The sequence below is a fragment of the Tupaia chinensis genome, unplaced genomic scaffold (assembly GCF_000334495.1).
Source record: "Tupaia chinensis unplaced genomic scaffold, TupChi_1.0 Scaffold000085_1, whole genome shotgun sequence".
In the NCBI taxonomy this organism is placed as follows: domain Eukaryota; kingdom Metazoa; phylum Chordata; class Mammalia; order Scandentia; family Tupaiidae; genus Tupaia; species Tupaia belangeri.
The window spans coordinates 1,748,543-1,764,534 of NW_006159547.1; the positions used below are offsets into that span (position 1 = coordinate 1,748,543).

Genomic DNA, 15,992 nt, shown 5'->3' on the forward strand with positions numbered 1-15,992 from the left:
ACACACACACACACACACACACACACACATACACACACACACGCAGACACATTATATATATATAATATACACACATACAATGTATATACTATATATATACACACACACATATGGCCAGCAGGTGGCATGAAGGTTAAAATGCTGGATCGCATTTGGCTGACTCTATAGTTTGAGTCCTGGACCCAACAGTTTGAAAATCATGCCAGGCACATGTGCATTCATGTCTAAAATCCTGAAAGGGAGTGGAGGAAAAGGGACTGCAACATGGCCATCCCCCTGGGGATGATTTCTCACTTTCTCTCTTTCTCTGGCATGCACACACGCCGCATAGCAAAAACAAACTATATATATATATATATATATCTCCTTTCTTCCCCACCCAAAAAAAGAATAATCTTATAAAATCAAGTTCATAAAACACGTGAAACACAGCGCAAATTATTTTGCACAGAATTCAGTGACATATTAGTCTTTCTGGCCTTCAGTGAAACATTGGTTTGTCTGGAGGCTGGCAGGTGGCATTGTGGTTAAAGACACTGGACTCTCACGTCTGATTATGGTTCAAGTCTCAAACCTGGGAGCAGCCTGCTTTCTCACTTTATCTCTCCTGTCTGTCTCTCTCTCTCTCTCTCTCTCTTTCTCTGGTCAAATTGAAATGCATAATTAATAAAGTTAAATAAAATAATTAATTAAAAAAAAAGAAAGAAATATTAGTCCGTCTTCCTCACTTAGATTCTAACTTCCATGAAACTAGATGATCACATTTCTATCCCTGTCAATGCTTGAAGTGTGTATTTGTAGAGGACCCAAGTACAGTGGTTCTTCTTCTTTCCTTGTCATCACACCTCATTTCCCTTCTAGCACCCCCTCTGCTCACTCTACATACATTGTCAAGCAACAGGTTCCACTGTTAAGCCTCTCTATTGTTTAATCTTTATTTTTGCAGACTTGGGACCCAGAGCTATCCCGAATTTCAAAAGCATGGGCAAAAAATTGTAAGTTTGGACATAATCCGCGACTGGGCCCACCCCACAAGCTGCACCCGAACTTCACTTCCCTGGGAGAAAACATCTGGACAGGGTCTCTGTCCTTGTTTTCCGTGTCTTCAGCCATCATAAATTGGTACAAAGAAATCCAGTACTATGACTTCAGGACACGGAGATGCAATAAAGTCTGTGGCCATTACACTCAGGTAAGTATCTACCTTACACTTCCTCAACACCGTCCTTTCTAGGGTGAGGAGAAAATTAGAATGTGATGTTTTACAGAGTAAGCTTATACTAGTGCACCTGTAACTATGAGGGAGTCAGGGTTATAGCCTTACATCTAAAAATTAATAAAAGGAACACACCCCCATACTAGTGGAAACAGTGCCTGAAGAGTTTAGTTATGTGGACACAGGTGACAGCCTGGACAGTTTTGAACAGTCCTCAGGACAGCTTTTCTCCCAGGGGGCTTTATTCCATGTGTGAGTAAGGAAGGACCTTATGAACACAGGCTTTTCAGGTTCCAGCTGGCCTAAGTCCTCTGTGAAATCCGAGGTATTTGTTTTAGGACTACACGATTGGGAGAAATAAGCCTACCAGACAGAGTATGAGTAAGGACCGATGCTTGCACTCCTTCTCGTTCTTTCAAACACTGACTGAGAAGCCACACGAGAGGGAAAATAGCAGTCCCACCCACCTGGAGAGGCCAGCATGGAAATCACCCTGAGACCCTTCTCCCCACAATACATTATTATTAATCCCAATAGCCTCATTCAAAACTTTGAGTTTTTGTTTTTGTTTTGACTCAAGCCAATTTTGGTTCTCTGGCCCCCGCTTAAGTGTGCAACATGATGGAAACGAATCCCTCAGCAGCATTTTCTGTCATCTTCTCCACATGCTGCCTTCCAGCCTGACCACGATTTGTTTATGTACTTCATCTCCTGGTAGTCCCATGTCAAACCAAGAACAAAAAGTATTAACCTATATTTGACTGGTTTTAATGGACAAAAATCTGTTGAAATGAGGTGTGAGGGAAGAAAAGGACACTTTTAACAAGGCAGTTACACTGAAATATTGGTTTGTCAGAAAAGTTACAGCAGATTTTTGTTCTCCTATGCAAAAATACATCGTGACTTTTCTGTTGACCCAACAGGTGGTTTTAAAGAGAAACATGTTGTTAGAAAGAACTCTTACTGCAGCCTAGAAAACCTCTAATTTCACTGGTGTTATTCCAGGTAAACCAAGTTTGGATGACAAGTAGATGATGAAGAGAAAAGATTGATTTTAGTGAAATTTTCATCTCAAGATTATTGTATACAAAGGGGCTGTCAAGTTCTCTGTAGCATTGGTCTTTTTCTTAGAAATACAAAGTTTCAGGAGTAGCTGATAGCATAATGGTTACATTGCTGAACTCCCATATGACCAAGCCCTGGACCTGCTTGAAACTCACACTGGGCACATGTGCGTGTGTGCCCAAGACCCTAAGAAGAAAATGAGGGAAAAGGGATTACAAAATGGCCAGCCCCCCTTGGTGGGGGAAGGATTGCTAATTTTCTGTCTCTCTCTCTCTCCAGAGAGTGCACATGCCCTACAGAAAAAAATCTCTCTAAAAAGATAAAAATTTTAAAAAGAAAGAGAAAGAAAGATATAGGGAGTGAGACAGAAAAGGAGAAAAGAAGGGGTAACAGCTAATGACGCTGACCTTAGGGGCTGACCTTCTATTGGGAGAGTCCTGTGTATAACAGATGATGTATTGCAGAACATGGCTGCTGTAATTGAGAGAAACTGGCAAAGTGTCATGTGAGTGAAGAGGACAGGGTGACTATCCAGCCAAAAATAGGGAGATTCATACAGCAGGAAACATGAGTTGGCTCTTGAAAATCAAGTAAGAGTTTGTTAAATGAAAAGGAAGGTAATTCCAAGCAAAATTAACATGGTATAGAGGTGTACTGTGTGTATGTGAGCCTGGAACTTCAGGTGAATGGGAAGTAGCTCATCCTGCCAAATATGCAGATGTCAGAAGACTGTCAGATTGGCTACAGACTCCTAGACAATGCTTATACGTATAAAAGCAAAACACGCCATGTCTATCATTCCAGGAAACTCGTGTTTATATCATATGAGCTTCAGATTTTAGAGATGAACCATCAAAAATGAACAGCGCATACTCGTAAATTTTCTCCTTATACCTAGGAATAAAATGAGGGCTATCATTTTGAACTTTAGAACTTTTTTCTGAAATCCACTTTTTTGCATATAGATAAGAGAGCCCAAACTTAACCTGCTCTCTTTAAGAGACCACCACATTTTACTCCACTGCAGAAGATGGACTCTCATCATGGAAAAGATGGCCAGGGCCCCCCGAGACAGGGAAGATATAGCAGCAGTACCCACTTTTAAAGTGAGCATGGTGTTCTCTATGTGGAAGACATTACTTTTTTTTTTTTAAAGGGATTTTTGCTATAGGGCACATGTGCTTGCTGGAGACACAGAAGAGACAGAGACAGAAAGTGAGAAGTCTTCCTGATGGGGGATGGCCACGCTGCAATCCCTTCTCCTCCATTCTTCTCTCAGGATTTTAGGCACACACACTCATGCACCTGGCATGAATTTAAACTGCCGGATCTGATTTGAACCATGGTCGACTATGTTGGAGTCCAGCAATGTAACCATTACATTATCTGCTGCTCCCAGACATTACATTTTCCCCACAAATCTATAAGAAAGGTGCTAAAAATGCATAGATGAGTAAATATGCTCAAAGAGGTTAGAAAACCATTTCCCGAGCCAGCCAGTGGCATTTAGGTTAAGGCACTGGACTTCACATGGCTAGCTGTGTAGTAGGAGTTCCGAACTTGCAGCTTGAAAATCCCACTGGGTGTGTGCATCTATGCCCAAAATCCTGCGAGGAAACTGATGAAGGGACTGTGCCATGGCCATCCTTCCTGGGGGGAGGGCGCTTTCTCACTTTCCCCTTCTCTCTCTGTCTATCTAACACATATCCTATGGCAAAAACAAAACAAAAAAATCACTTCCCTAGTATCATTTAGCTAGTAAGAGGAAGAGTTGAGAGTAGATCAGAAACATAGTAAGGCTTGAATAATGAATGTAAATTATGTTTAAAAGTACTATTAGTACACAGAGAACAAGGTTAAATCCTTTTCATGAGCTGGTTTTTCACCTAGCATATTGGAAGAAAGACCAAATAACTTAAAGACTCTTCTTATTGTGGACAGAAGTCTGACTACTTTTTCTATTTTCCAAAAGGGACTGGGGAAGTCATACCTACAAACATTAACAGGCCATTTATTTTCTATTGACAGGATTCTTCCTACCTCCTGTTCCTGGCATAGTATCTTTGAGATATATATTTCAACCGATTACAGTGTATTCTTTTGCTTATTTCTTCCCCAGACACGGTACTTCCCTTTTCCTTAAGATGTAGATTAAGCCTTTCTTTAACTAATCTCTTCCCAAGACACAGCTCTTTCTTTCCAATCACCGACCTAAGAATTTGTGGAACCCACCTATAACCTACATGTCCCGCCTTTTTGGGCCAGACCAATGGGAAATCTTTTAATTAAATGTTGTCTGTCAATCTCAAAAGCAAATAAAAGGAACCTCTGTACATGATCACCCCGAGAAAAGGAATGTGTGCCTCTTCTCCGGCCTAGGTCACACAGTTGGCTTGGAAATAAACCGCATTAATTATTAATTTTACAGTTGGTTATATTTTTCCGTCGACATTATATTTGTAAGAAATCTTGGGAGGTCTCAAGACTATTTGGATGTTTTAAATTCGTTCTGGAAAGTTACCTCAAGCGGGTATTATAACCTCCCACTTAGCCTCATCTTCGGTTGAAAATAAACCTATTTACTGATTTTAGCTAATGGTGGGTGGTTATACAGAGTAAAGACGATAGATTCAGCTTATCTTTTCATAAAATATGTAGTTCTTGATTCATTAATTCAACATGTTGGCTTTATTTTCACTGGAGACAAATAAGCACTGAGAAAGAATTGAAATATATTCATATGAAAGATTGATCAAATTAGATATTTTGTTGCTAGCACGTCAGTTTTGTGACATGTGGAAGTAGTTTGACTTCAGCATTAGATGACTAGGGTTTGATAGGGCTAGGACTTCCCACTAGATGGCACCATTGATCTTGTTTTTGTTTTTAATCTCCGCCAAAACTCCCCCTCAGCCTCCACTCCCACGTCCTTGAATTCTTTGTCTCAAAACAATGGAAATGTGACGGTTCACAACTTCTCTGGCATGTTTTATGTATGTTACAGTGTCACCATACTCCTGATAACCAGGTGGATTCATACTGAGAACAGAAGGAGGAAGATGGGAAGGGAATACAATTTAGTGAGAAGAGAACATTTAGTGAGAAGGGAGAGGCCCGTCGCTCCCACCTGGGAGCCCCAGATGCAGTGCTTATATTAGAAAGCATAGAGTTGACCCTGGTACTAAAGGGCTTTCTGAAAGGGAATCACTCTGAAAGCACCTTGCTTCGGCATGGACCATCCTCACTATACTTGGTAGCCAGGCAGACCTAAGTTACAGTCCCTCACTTATAAAAACCAACGCACTAACATCCTAGGGATTAAACACAATGGTAAAGTGTTTAACACTACACCTGACACTGAGTTCTCCATGGGGAGCTCTTTTTTAATGTAACTGTGCATTTGGTTTACCATAGGAAAAGAAATTAAAACAAATAACAGAAATCTACCCAATGTCCCGCCTTTTTGGGCCAGACCAATGGGAAATCTTTTAATTAAATGTTGTCTGTCAATCTCAAAAGCAAATAAAAGGAACCTCTGTACATGATCACCCCGAGAAAAGGAATGTGTGCCTCTTCTCCGGCCTAGGTCACACAGTTGGCTTGGAAATAAACCGCATTAATTATTAATTTTACAGTTGGTTATATTTTTCCGTCGACATTATATTTGTAAGAAATCTTGGGAGGTCTCAAGACTATTTGGATGTTTTAAATTCGTTCTGGAAAGTTACCTCAAGCGGGTATTATAACCTCCCACTTAGCCTCATCTTCGGTTGAAAATAAACCTATTTACTGATTTTAGCTAATGGTGGGTGGTTATACAGAGTAAAGACGATAGATTCAGCTTATCTTTTCATAAAATATGTAGTTCTTGATTCATTAATTCAACATGTTGGCTTTATTTTCACTGGAGACAAATAAGCACTGAGAAAGAATTGAAATATATTCATATGAAAGATTGATCAAATTAGATATTTTGTTGCTAGCACGTCAGTTTTGTGACATGTGGAAGTAGTTTGACTTCAGCATTAGATGACTAGGGTTTGATAGGGCTAGGACTTCCCACTAGATGGCACCATTGATCTTGTTTTTGTTTTTAATCTCCGCCAAAACTCCCCCTCAGCCTCCACTCCCACGTCCTTGAATTCTTTGTCTCAAAACAATGGAAATGTGACGGTTCACAACTTCTCTGGCATGTTTTATGTATGTTACAGTGTCACCATACTCCTGATAACCAGGTGGATTCATACTGAGAACAGAAGGAGGAAGATGGGAAGGGAATACAATTTAGTGAGAAGAGAACATTTAGTGAGAAGGGAGAGGCCCGTCGCTCCCACCTGGGAGCCCCAGATGCAGTGCTTATATTAGAAAGCATAGAGTTGACCCTGGTACTAAAGGGCTTTCTGAAAGGGAATCACTCTGAAAGCACCTTGCTTCGGCATGGACCATCCTCACTATACTTGGTAGCCAGGCAGACCTAAGTTACAGTCCCTCACTTATAAAAACCAACGCACTAACATCCTAGGGATTAAACACAATGGTAAAGTGTTTAACACTACACCTGACACTGAGTTCTCCATGGGGAGCTCTTTTTTAATGTAACTGTGCATTTGGTTTACCATAGGAAAAGAAATTAAAACAAATAACAGAAATCTACCCAAGAGAAAATAAAAGATTTTAAATTTTCAAAGAAATTTTTTTTTGGAGAAGTTTTTGCTAAAGGGCGCATGCGCTAGCCAGAAAGAGAGACAGAAAGCGAGAAATCACCCCCCAGGGGGGATGGCCACACCGCAATCCCTTCTCCTCCATTCTCCTCTCTGGATCTTGGGCACGCACACACGCTCACGCATGCACACGCACCTGCTGTGAGTTTAAGCCACCGGGTCCAAGACTCAAACCATAGTCGACTACATGGCAGTCCAACGACATAGCCATTACGCTAACTGCTGGTCCCTCAAAGAAATTTTGTAGAAAGTGGTAAAGGAATTAAATATAACCATTTGCCAAATGCTTCCTGTGTTCCAGAAGCTGTTCTAAGCACTTTATTACTAGCTCGCTTAAATTTCGGAATGAGCTCCTGGAGTTGGTATTGTTCTTCTCATTTAATAGATAGTAAAGCTAAAGCCAAGGTCACACAGTAAGTGGCAGAGTCCGAATATCGACGCAGGCTTTGTAGCTACACGAGTTTATTCCAAAATCTGAATGCTCGTGAAGTTTTTAAAAAGAGACCAACTTGCTTATAATATAACAGAAAATCAACTGTAAGGTAGTGCTGTAAATGGGGATAAGAATGATCATCTTGTACGTTAATCCCATTTCATTCAAAACAAAAAAAAATCATTGAAATGTTCTCTCGCTTCTACAACTGTTTGGAGCAGATAGGTGTGTTCCATTTAACCAACAAATAACCATTGTATTTAATTAATGATTCTAAACCATTAACAAAATAGACATTAAAAAGGGTGAGATTTAAAAAAGAAACAAACAAAAAGACGAATGAATAAGTGAACTGTGGTGCCTCCATGCAGTAACTACTACTCGGTAATAAACGAGTGCCCCCTAACGAATGCCTATGCTGTGAAGGAAGCTAGATGCAAAAGCTCTATTTCAGCTGATTCCGTTTAACATAGAAATGGCAAAAGCAGGGGGACAGAAAACAGCTTAGTGATTGCCAAGGGCTGGGGGTGAGGGTGGAGGCTGATTGATCACAAAGAGGCACAGGGGTACTTTTTGGGGTGGTGAAATGTCCTATATCTTTAATGTGGTGGCTACACCACTGTACACTTGTGCCAACATTCATAAAAATGTATGCCTAAAAATAATGATTTTTAGTGTACGTTAATTATACCCTAATTAACCAGATTTTTAAAACAGAGATCAACTGAAATACAAAATGAGTAGTCACTGACATTTGCGCATTTTTTTGTGTGTGGGGGGGAGCATTAAAGGCACAGGGACCCATCAATTAAGAATACTTGAGATACGAGAGCACTGTGGAGAAAAGTGGTCCAAGACAAATAACAGAACATATAAACTGAACTAAGGCAGTTGTAAAAGGAACATCAAGCCCAATTAGCCTGCATGAGAATTGACAATTCCAGGAACTTTCATTCAGTAGGTCTGAGATAGGCCTAGAAATCTCCCTAGAAATGATAGGGGCCAGAGGTGGAGTGGTTAAGGTGCTGGATCCCCACATAGCCAACTGTGGTCAAGTCCCAGACACAGGAACGTGAAACTCAACACTTGATGTGCATGCCCAAGACCCCAAGAGGAGAATGGAAGAGAAGAAATTGCAGTGTGTTCACCCCCCCACCCAGGGGGGGTGATTTCTCACTGTCTCTCTGTCTCTCCCTGTCTCTCCAGCAAGCGCACACACCCTATAGCAAAAAATTATTTGTGCCCAAGATCCCAAGAGAATGGAGAAGAATGGGTTGTGGCATGGCCAACCCTCCTGGGGGGTGATTTCTCACCCTCTGTCTCTCTCTGTTCTCTAGCAAGCACATATACCCTATAGCAACAAATCTTACTTAAAAAAAAAAAAAATAGAAAGTAAAAAAGTAAAAGTTTAAGGAAGGAATCAAACCAGAATGGACCCAGAGAAGCTAGGCTCTCTCAGTGAGACAGAATCCTAAACTATCTCTTTGTTGTTCAGCCTGGACATGCCTGTGGCAGATACCTGGGCACACGGGACACATGGAGGAATGTTCCTGGGGAATACTCCATTTAGATGACGAGACAGGGAGGCGGCACCAGAGGAGGGCATTACTCCTCCTCTCGCCCTCCCAGCCCCTCTGGCTGACAAGGCAAGAGCAGTCTGCTCAGAGCAGCAGCCCTCCCCACTCTGCCACTACCTCCACTCTGCCACTACCATCGCCAACTGCTGCCCCACCTTAGAACCTTGGAGAAGGTCAGGCTCCATCTTCAGCTCCTTTCCTCTCTCACTTTAAGCTCTCTCCTGAGAGTGAGTGATTTGTATCTATTTTATTGTATTTATTTTTAAAGTAATCCTGACCTTTTCAGTTCTATGAATGGGTCTTCTCCAGCTTGGGCTCACACGAGGTGTTCCTGGAAGACTTCTGGCTCTAGGATTAGTTCATTCCAGCCCAGCTCAACCTCACTTTCTCAGAGAAGCGTCCTGAGATGGAGATGGTCAAAACTCTTGCGTAATGATTTCATGATTGCCTTTCTCTATGTTTTCTTTCTTTTAAGAGTTTTTTTGCCTTAGAGCACATGTTCTCACTAGAGAGAGAGGCAGAGACAGTGGAAGAGAAAGTGAGAAATCACCCCCCAGGGGAGATGGCCATACCATAATCCCTTCTCCTCCATTCTTCTCCCAGGATCTTGGGCACACAAGCATACGTGCCCAATGTGAATTTCAAACTGCCAGGTCCGGGACTTCAACCATGGTCGACCATGTGGGAGTCCAGTAACATAACTGCTATGCCATCTGCTGCCCGCCCCCCCCCATGCTTTCTGAAGATAGCACTAGCCATAGCTCATTCACTTTTGTGTCCTCCCACACTTAGTGCAATTCTTGTCACAAAACTGTGCAAAAAAGAAGTTAAAAATAATTTAAAATCTAATCTGGTGTTGTTTTAAAAAGAAGTGCAGGTAATTGCTGGCATGTGCCCAGCTAATACATCTTTAAACATTCTTTAGGCTTCTATGACACCAGACACTATTGGTCAAGATGGATTATGTAATTTGTGGGTGCCAGTGCCAGATGAAGATGTAGAATCCTTGTTCAGAGAGCAAGGGAAAAGTACTACTGAAGGTGCTCAATTTTTGACAGCACTTATTTATTTTTAAGATTTTTGTTGTTGTTTGTCATAGGGTGTGTGTACTTGCCAGAGAGAGAGAAAGAGGTAGAGATTGAATGTTGGAAAGCAGGTATCACCCCTACCACCACCCCCAGGGTGGATGGCCACTCCGCAATCACCTCTCCTCAGGACTCTGGGCACATATACACACGTGCCTGGTGTGATCTTCAAGCCACTGGATCGGGGCCTCGAACCGCCGTCAACGTGTGGGAGTTTAGCACCTTAACCACCATGCCAGCTATTGATCCCAACAGCATTGATTTAAATCATGTTTGGGGCTCTTCTGAGTGCTGACCCAGGGAGACAGCACAAGGTACTCTCCCGTAACCCGGCTATAGTCTTGTTTTCCCTCCTACATTACCAACCACTCCTGTTCCGTGTGCTTCACTGGCTGTTTTCTTAATCCCAGAAACTCTATTACTTTTTTTTTTTTTAATCTATTGTGGTTGGTTGTGTGATCTAACCTACTCCCAGGTCTTCCTGATTTCTATTTCTAGCCATACTCTGTCCTCTCAACTGCAGAGTTTTATCCAGCAGCTGAGTTCGTCTATGCCTGGATGCCCAAGCTGTCTCAAAATTAGCATGTGCTGAACGGAGGCCCTGCCCTGCTCCTTTCACCTCAGTAGATATGGCTCAAGGAAAAGTAAGATGTTTTCTCTTTTCCTCTTAGTCCACGCTCAGAATGAAGCAAAATCTGTAGGTCCGAGACAGGCCTAGAACTCTTTCGCCTCTACATGTAGGCTGAGCCATGTACCTCATCAGTTCTCAAAACTACTGCCATCACCCAAATGCCACTCACCATCTGTTCCTTGTCCCACTGAAACAACCTCAAAAATGACCTCCCTAGTCTTCCCTTACTCTGCTCAGCCCATTTACTTCATAAGGACCAAAGTGATCTTTCTCAGATGTGAAAAAGAACCCACAGAACACTCACCTCCTGTAAGAAATCCCATGTTCCTCTGCCTCTGACCTCATCACGCACACCTTTCCCCTGCTCATTAGCTCCTGGCTCTGCCTTCTTCCTGCCACTCTACCATGCCACGTGAATCCATGTCGGCCTTTGCCCTGGTGTTCCTTCTGCATGGAATACCCTTCCTCCACAATCAGGTCTCCTGGACATTTGTCACGAGTGCCACAACCCCACGGTCCAGGTCCCAGTTCAAATGCCTTCTCCTTAGAAAAGTCCACCCTGAACACCCAAGTTAAAGTCTTCCTTCATCTTCCTCACCAGTTATATCATAGTACCCACATTTTCTTCATTGTACTATCAAAAATTAGCCATCGATTGTGTTTATTGTACACACAATAAAAATTACAAGTCTTATTTCCAGCTTAATTGTGAGCACTAAAATTTCTCTGGTGGTAAGTGCTCTATCTACAGCAAATATACCTCCTCGTGTTAATAAAAGCCTAATCCACTTAAAGCTTTATTTTATTGTCTGTTAAAAATTCTTGTTTCCTTTCAGGTTGTTTGGGCACAAAGTTACAAAGTTGGCTGTGCAGTACAATTTTGCCCTAGAGTTGATGGCTTTGAAAGTCTTTCCAATGGAGCACATTTCGTATGCAACTATGGACCAGCGTAAGTGCCTGAATAAACCTCATTCTTAAAAAAGAAAAAAAAAATATATGCACACATATATATTTTTATTATAGAAAATCCAGATAAAATATAAAAAAGAATTAATATGACCATTAATTCCTCTGCCCAAAGATCTACTCCATTAATTTTTGTACATTTTGTATGTGTGTGTGTGTGTACACACTTTATAAACACTCCATATACACACATATGCCCTTGTTTTTTTAAAGTAGCCAGACTAAAATGTCAAGGGCATAAATTAGTTGGATATGGCACTAACACTACAAAATGTAAGAATTGATGTTACTTTATACTCATCAGTTTATTAAAATCTTGGTAGTTGTTATACAATTGCCAAAACAAAATGAAATATAAATTTCATTCCTCAATTTATGTAACTTACCTACTTTTCAGTTCTGCTTTTTAAATGGATATACTTTTCTTCCTTCAGGAAACAGAGGAGGTAGCCAGATGGCTAGCTCACCACCCTACTCTCGCTAAACTTACATACTGTATGCTCGTGCTGTGATCACACCGGAAGTACACATCTTGTACTTTTACTTAAACTTGTACCACGAACATATTTTACCTCATTAAAATTTTAAATGATTTTTTTTTTTAGTTTGCTATAGAATGTGTGTGCTTGCCATAGAGAGAGAGAAAGAGAGGAAAAGTGAGAAATAATTCCCCCAGGGTATGGCCATGCTGCAATCTGCTCTCCTCCATTCTTGTCTTGGGACTGTGGGCAAGTACACACATGCCTGGTGTTTCTTTCAAGCCACTGGGTCCAGGTCTCAAACCACGCAGTTGGGAATGTGGGATCCAGCCAATTTAATCACCATACCACTGGCTGGCTTCTGATTTGAATACTTATAAATACAATGATAGGCAATGGTCATATAATGCTTACAATGTGTCCAGTGCTATTCTCAGTGGTTCATGTGTATTAATCTTTGTAAGTCTCTGAGATAGTAAGTTCCTATTATTGCTCCTGTTTTGCAAATGAGAAAACTGAGGCACAGACAAGGTGAGTAACATGGCCAAGGTCTAGCAATTAGTGTAAGCTATAGGCTCCAGTCTGAGAGCTTGATAATAACAATAGTTCATCCTATTGAGGATTTAAATTACACAGAGAAAAATAAATAGATGTAAAATTTTGTATATAAATAAATCCTCGGTCATCTCTCTTGTCCTACAGTTCCTAGAAAGTGATACTACTACATAAAGAGTATGATCATTTAAAAATGTTTTTAATATATACTGCCAAATTACCTTCCACCATTATTATATCAATGTATACTCCATCAGTACTGGATATTATAAGTATTTTCCTTTTATGTTTTTGTAGCCTATTTTTAAAATTTTTATTTACATTGAATAACTGTATTATCTTTCTTTAAAATTATTTTATTTAGCTTTATTTATTTATTTAATTTGACCAGAGGACAAAGCGAGAGAGAAAAGTGAGAAAGCAAGCCACCAGACCCAGGACTTGAACCGTGGTCACCTATGTGAGAGTCCAGCACCCTTAACCACCATGCCACCTGCTGACCCCAAATCACTGTATATCTTTATAGTGTACAGCATGTTTTTTCCCAGCATGAATATAGTGCACAGTAGTCAAGCCAAAAAATGTTATTATATACATTATCATCAGCAGACAATTTTCATTTTTATGTCTACTAAATTTGTTTTGTTTTCTCCCTGATCCCCTGATCCCTTCCACCCAATAGCCCCCATACTGTCTCTAGTATCTACAGCTGCCCTCCCTGCTATTATCTTCTCAGTCTTGCAGTTTCTGCTATAGAGCACTGACATTCAATATATATTGAGTGGAGACATGCTTGTCTTTCAGTCTGACTTGCTTCACTTAGCATCAAATCTTCCATGATCATCTACTTTGAATCAAATGTCAGGGTCTCATTCTTTTTTATGGCTGAGTAGTATTCCACAAACTACATGTGCCACATTTTTCATTACTTTCTGATTTGATAGAAAATGGTATTTCATTTATTTTGTTTATCTTCAATTGCTAGTGATTATAAATTTCTTCACATAGCTATTTACATTCCTTCTCTGAATCATGAAGTCTGCCTGTTTTTCTACTAGAATGATTTATAATAGTTCATATTTTAAAGTTTTTAGCCCTTTGTCATATATTGTATAATTTTTTTTCCATTAACTGATCTTTGAATTTTGTTTGGATTTCTGAAGATTGGTTAGAAGAAACCCATCTCTCCCTGAAGTAATGCTCAGAGGAAATGTTTGATGCTGTGATTGAATGTGGGAAAGCAGGAGATACAGAAGGGACTAAAACGAAGTGTCATTAAGAAGACAACCCCTTTTACTTTAAATTCCAGAACTGTCTTCCTGTTGGCTGAAACTGCCATCTCTCAATAATTTGCCAAAATGGTTAACATAAAAGGAAAGAGGAGAGGTACCTAGTGTATGTTCTGTAGGCCTTTTAGAAAACGTAAGAGTTGATCCTTTGGCCACAAACATGTTAACTGCTAATAAGGTAATACTGTGGATATCAAGGGAATGAGTAATGTTCAAAAAGGAATGCCCCACAAATGTTGCCATGGCAGAACTGAAGAGTCCACACTGCTGCCAGCATGCTGTTGGCATTGTTGTAAACAAACAAGTGATGGGCAAGATTCTTGCCAAATAATTAAGGTAAGAATTAAGCATATTAACCACTCCAAGAGCAAAGATAGCTTCTTAAAACATGTTAAGGAAAATGGTAAGAAAAAGAAGGAAGCCAAAGAGAAAGGGACCCGGTTTAACTGAAGCTCCAGTCTGCTCCACCCAGAGCATGCTTGGTGAGAACCAATGGCAAGGAGCCTGACTTATTGAAACCTATTCCTTATGAATTCATTGCGAAATAGGTGCAACAAAATAAATACCTTACATTGGAAAAAAATTAAAAAAAAAAATCCTAGAGCAAGAAAATAAAATCAGGAAAAACTAGGCAAAGCTATACTTCAATCAGTGGTAACTTTTCAATTTTTTACGGTTAAGATACAGTTAGATGGGACCAACAGATGGTGTAATGGTTACATCACTAGACTTCCACATAGTTAACCACGGTTCAAGTTCCAGGCCTGGTGGCTTAAAACTCATTCTGGGCACATGTACATCATGCCCAAAATCCAGTGAGGAAAATAGAGAAGGGACTGCGGTGTGGCCATACCTCCTGGGGTGTGATTTCTCACTTTCTATATATATATATATATATATGTATATATGGTTAGTTTGTTAGTTAGTTAACTTACTGTGTGACTTTGGACAAGTCAGTAACTCTGAATCTAGGTTTTCTTTCCAAAAGGTCATAATAATAACACCTACCACTTAGGATAGCTATGAAAATTACACAACAAAGCTATGTGTAATAAAATGTTGAGTATGTATAATGCCTGGCAATGTTATTTATATTTGGTAAGAATTTGTTATGTTGCTGGACTCCCATATAGTCGACCACGGTTCAAGTCCCAGACCCGGTGGTTTAAATTCACGCCAGGCATGTGTGCATGCATGCCCAAGATCCCGAGAGGAGAAAGGAGGAGAAGGGATTGCGGTGTGACCATCCCCCCTGGGGGGTGATTTCTCTCTTTCTGTCTCTGTCTCTCTCTGGCAAGCTCACGCTCACTATAGCAAAAATCTCTCAAAAAAAGAAGCACATATCACAAATCTTTAACATTGTCAACTATTTCAATTTAATCAATTTCCTATTATAATACATTTTATCTTTCATATTTAAAAACAATTTTGAAAGAGTCCACAGATTTCACCAAAGTGTCAAAAAGCACCATGACACAAAGAAGTTAACTCTTTCACAAAAGCAGAGCTCCGTAATATTAGGGCAATGGCAGGTTCTGAGTTAAATGCACAGCCTCCCTGTTACTACTCTGAAGACATTTACAGGGCTGTAAAATGTCTGGCTATTACTTCACTTTCTAGTGTATGGCCTTGGTCAGTTAGACTATGGGCTACAACCTCTAGTTATACAATGCAGATAAATGACTGCACCTCCCTCGCAGCGTTACTGTGAAGATCATTTCATCCAAGGGTGTTTGGAGGAGTGACTAGCACCTGGGAGTGCTCAGTAACCATTTATTACTTAGATATCTTTGATGTAAAAGCAAATTGCACTTGAAAGTTATCCCATATCTTTTTTCCTTTTAGAAGGCACCTCTGTCAAACAACTTCTATCCAGTATAAATGATGGAGGCTAGGTAGACAGAATAAATATTGATCACCACAGCTTTTCTATAAGGCAGTTTTCTGGATGGCAGTAACCATGTACGCCAGCAGG

General features: G+C 40.4%; 1 protein-coding gene across 1 annotated transcript in view; it reads left to right on the forward strand.

The window, feature by feature from the left end:
• GLIPR1 (GLI pathogenesis related 1) overlaps window positions 1-15,992 on the forward strand; it is a 29,191-nt gene that overhangs the window by 7,525 nt on the left and 5,674 nt on the right. The window contains exon 4 of the mRNA XM_006142848.3: window positions 11,565-11,677. Within this exon, the coding sequence (XP_006142910.1) occupies window positions 11,565-11,677 (113 nt within the window). The remainder of the gene's footprint in view (window positions 1-11,564; window positions 11,678-15,992) is intronic.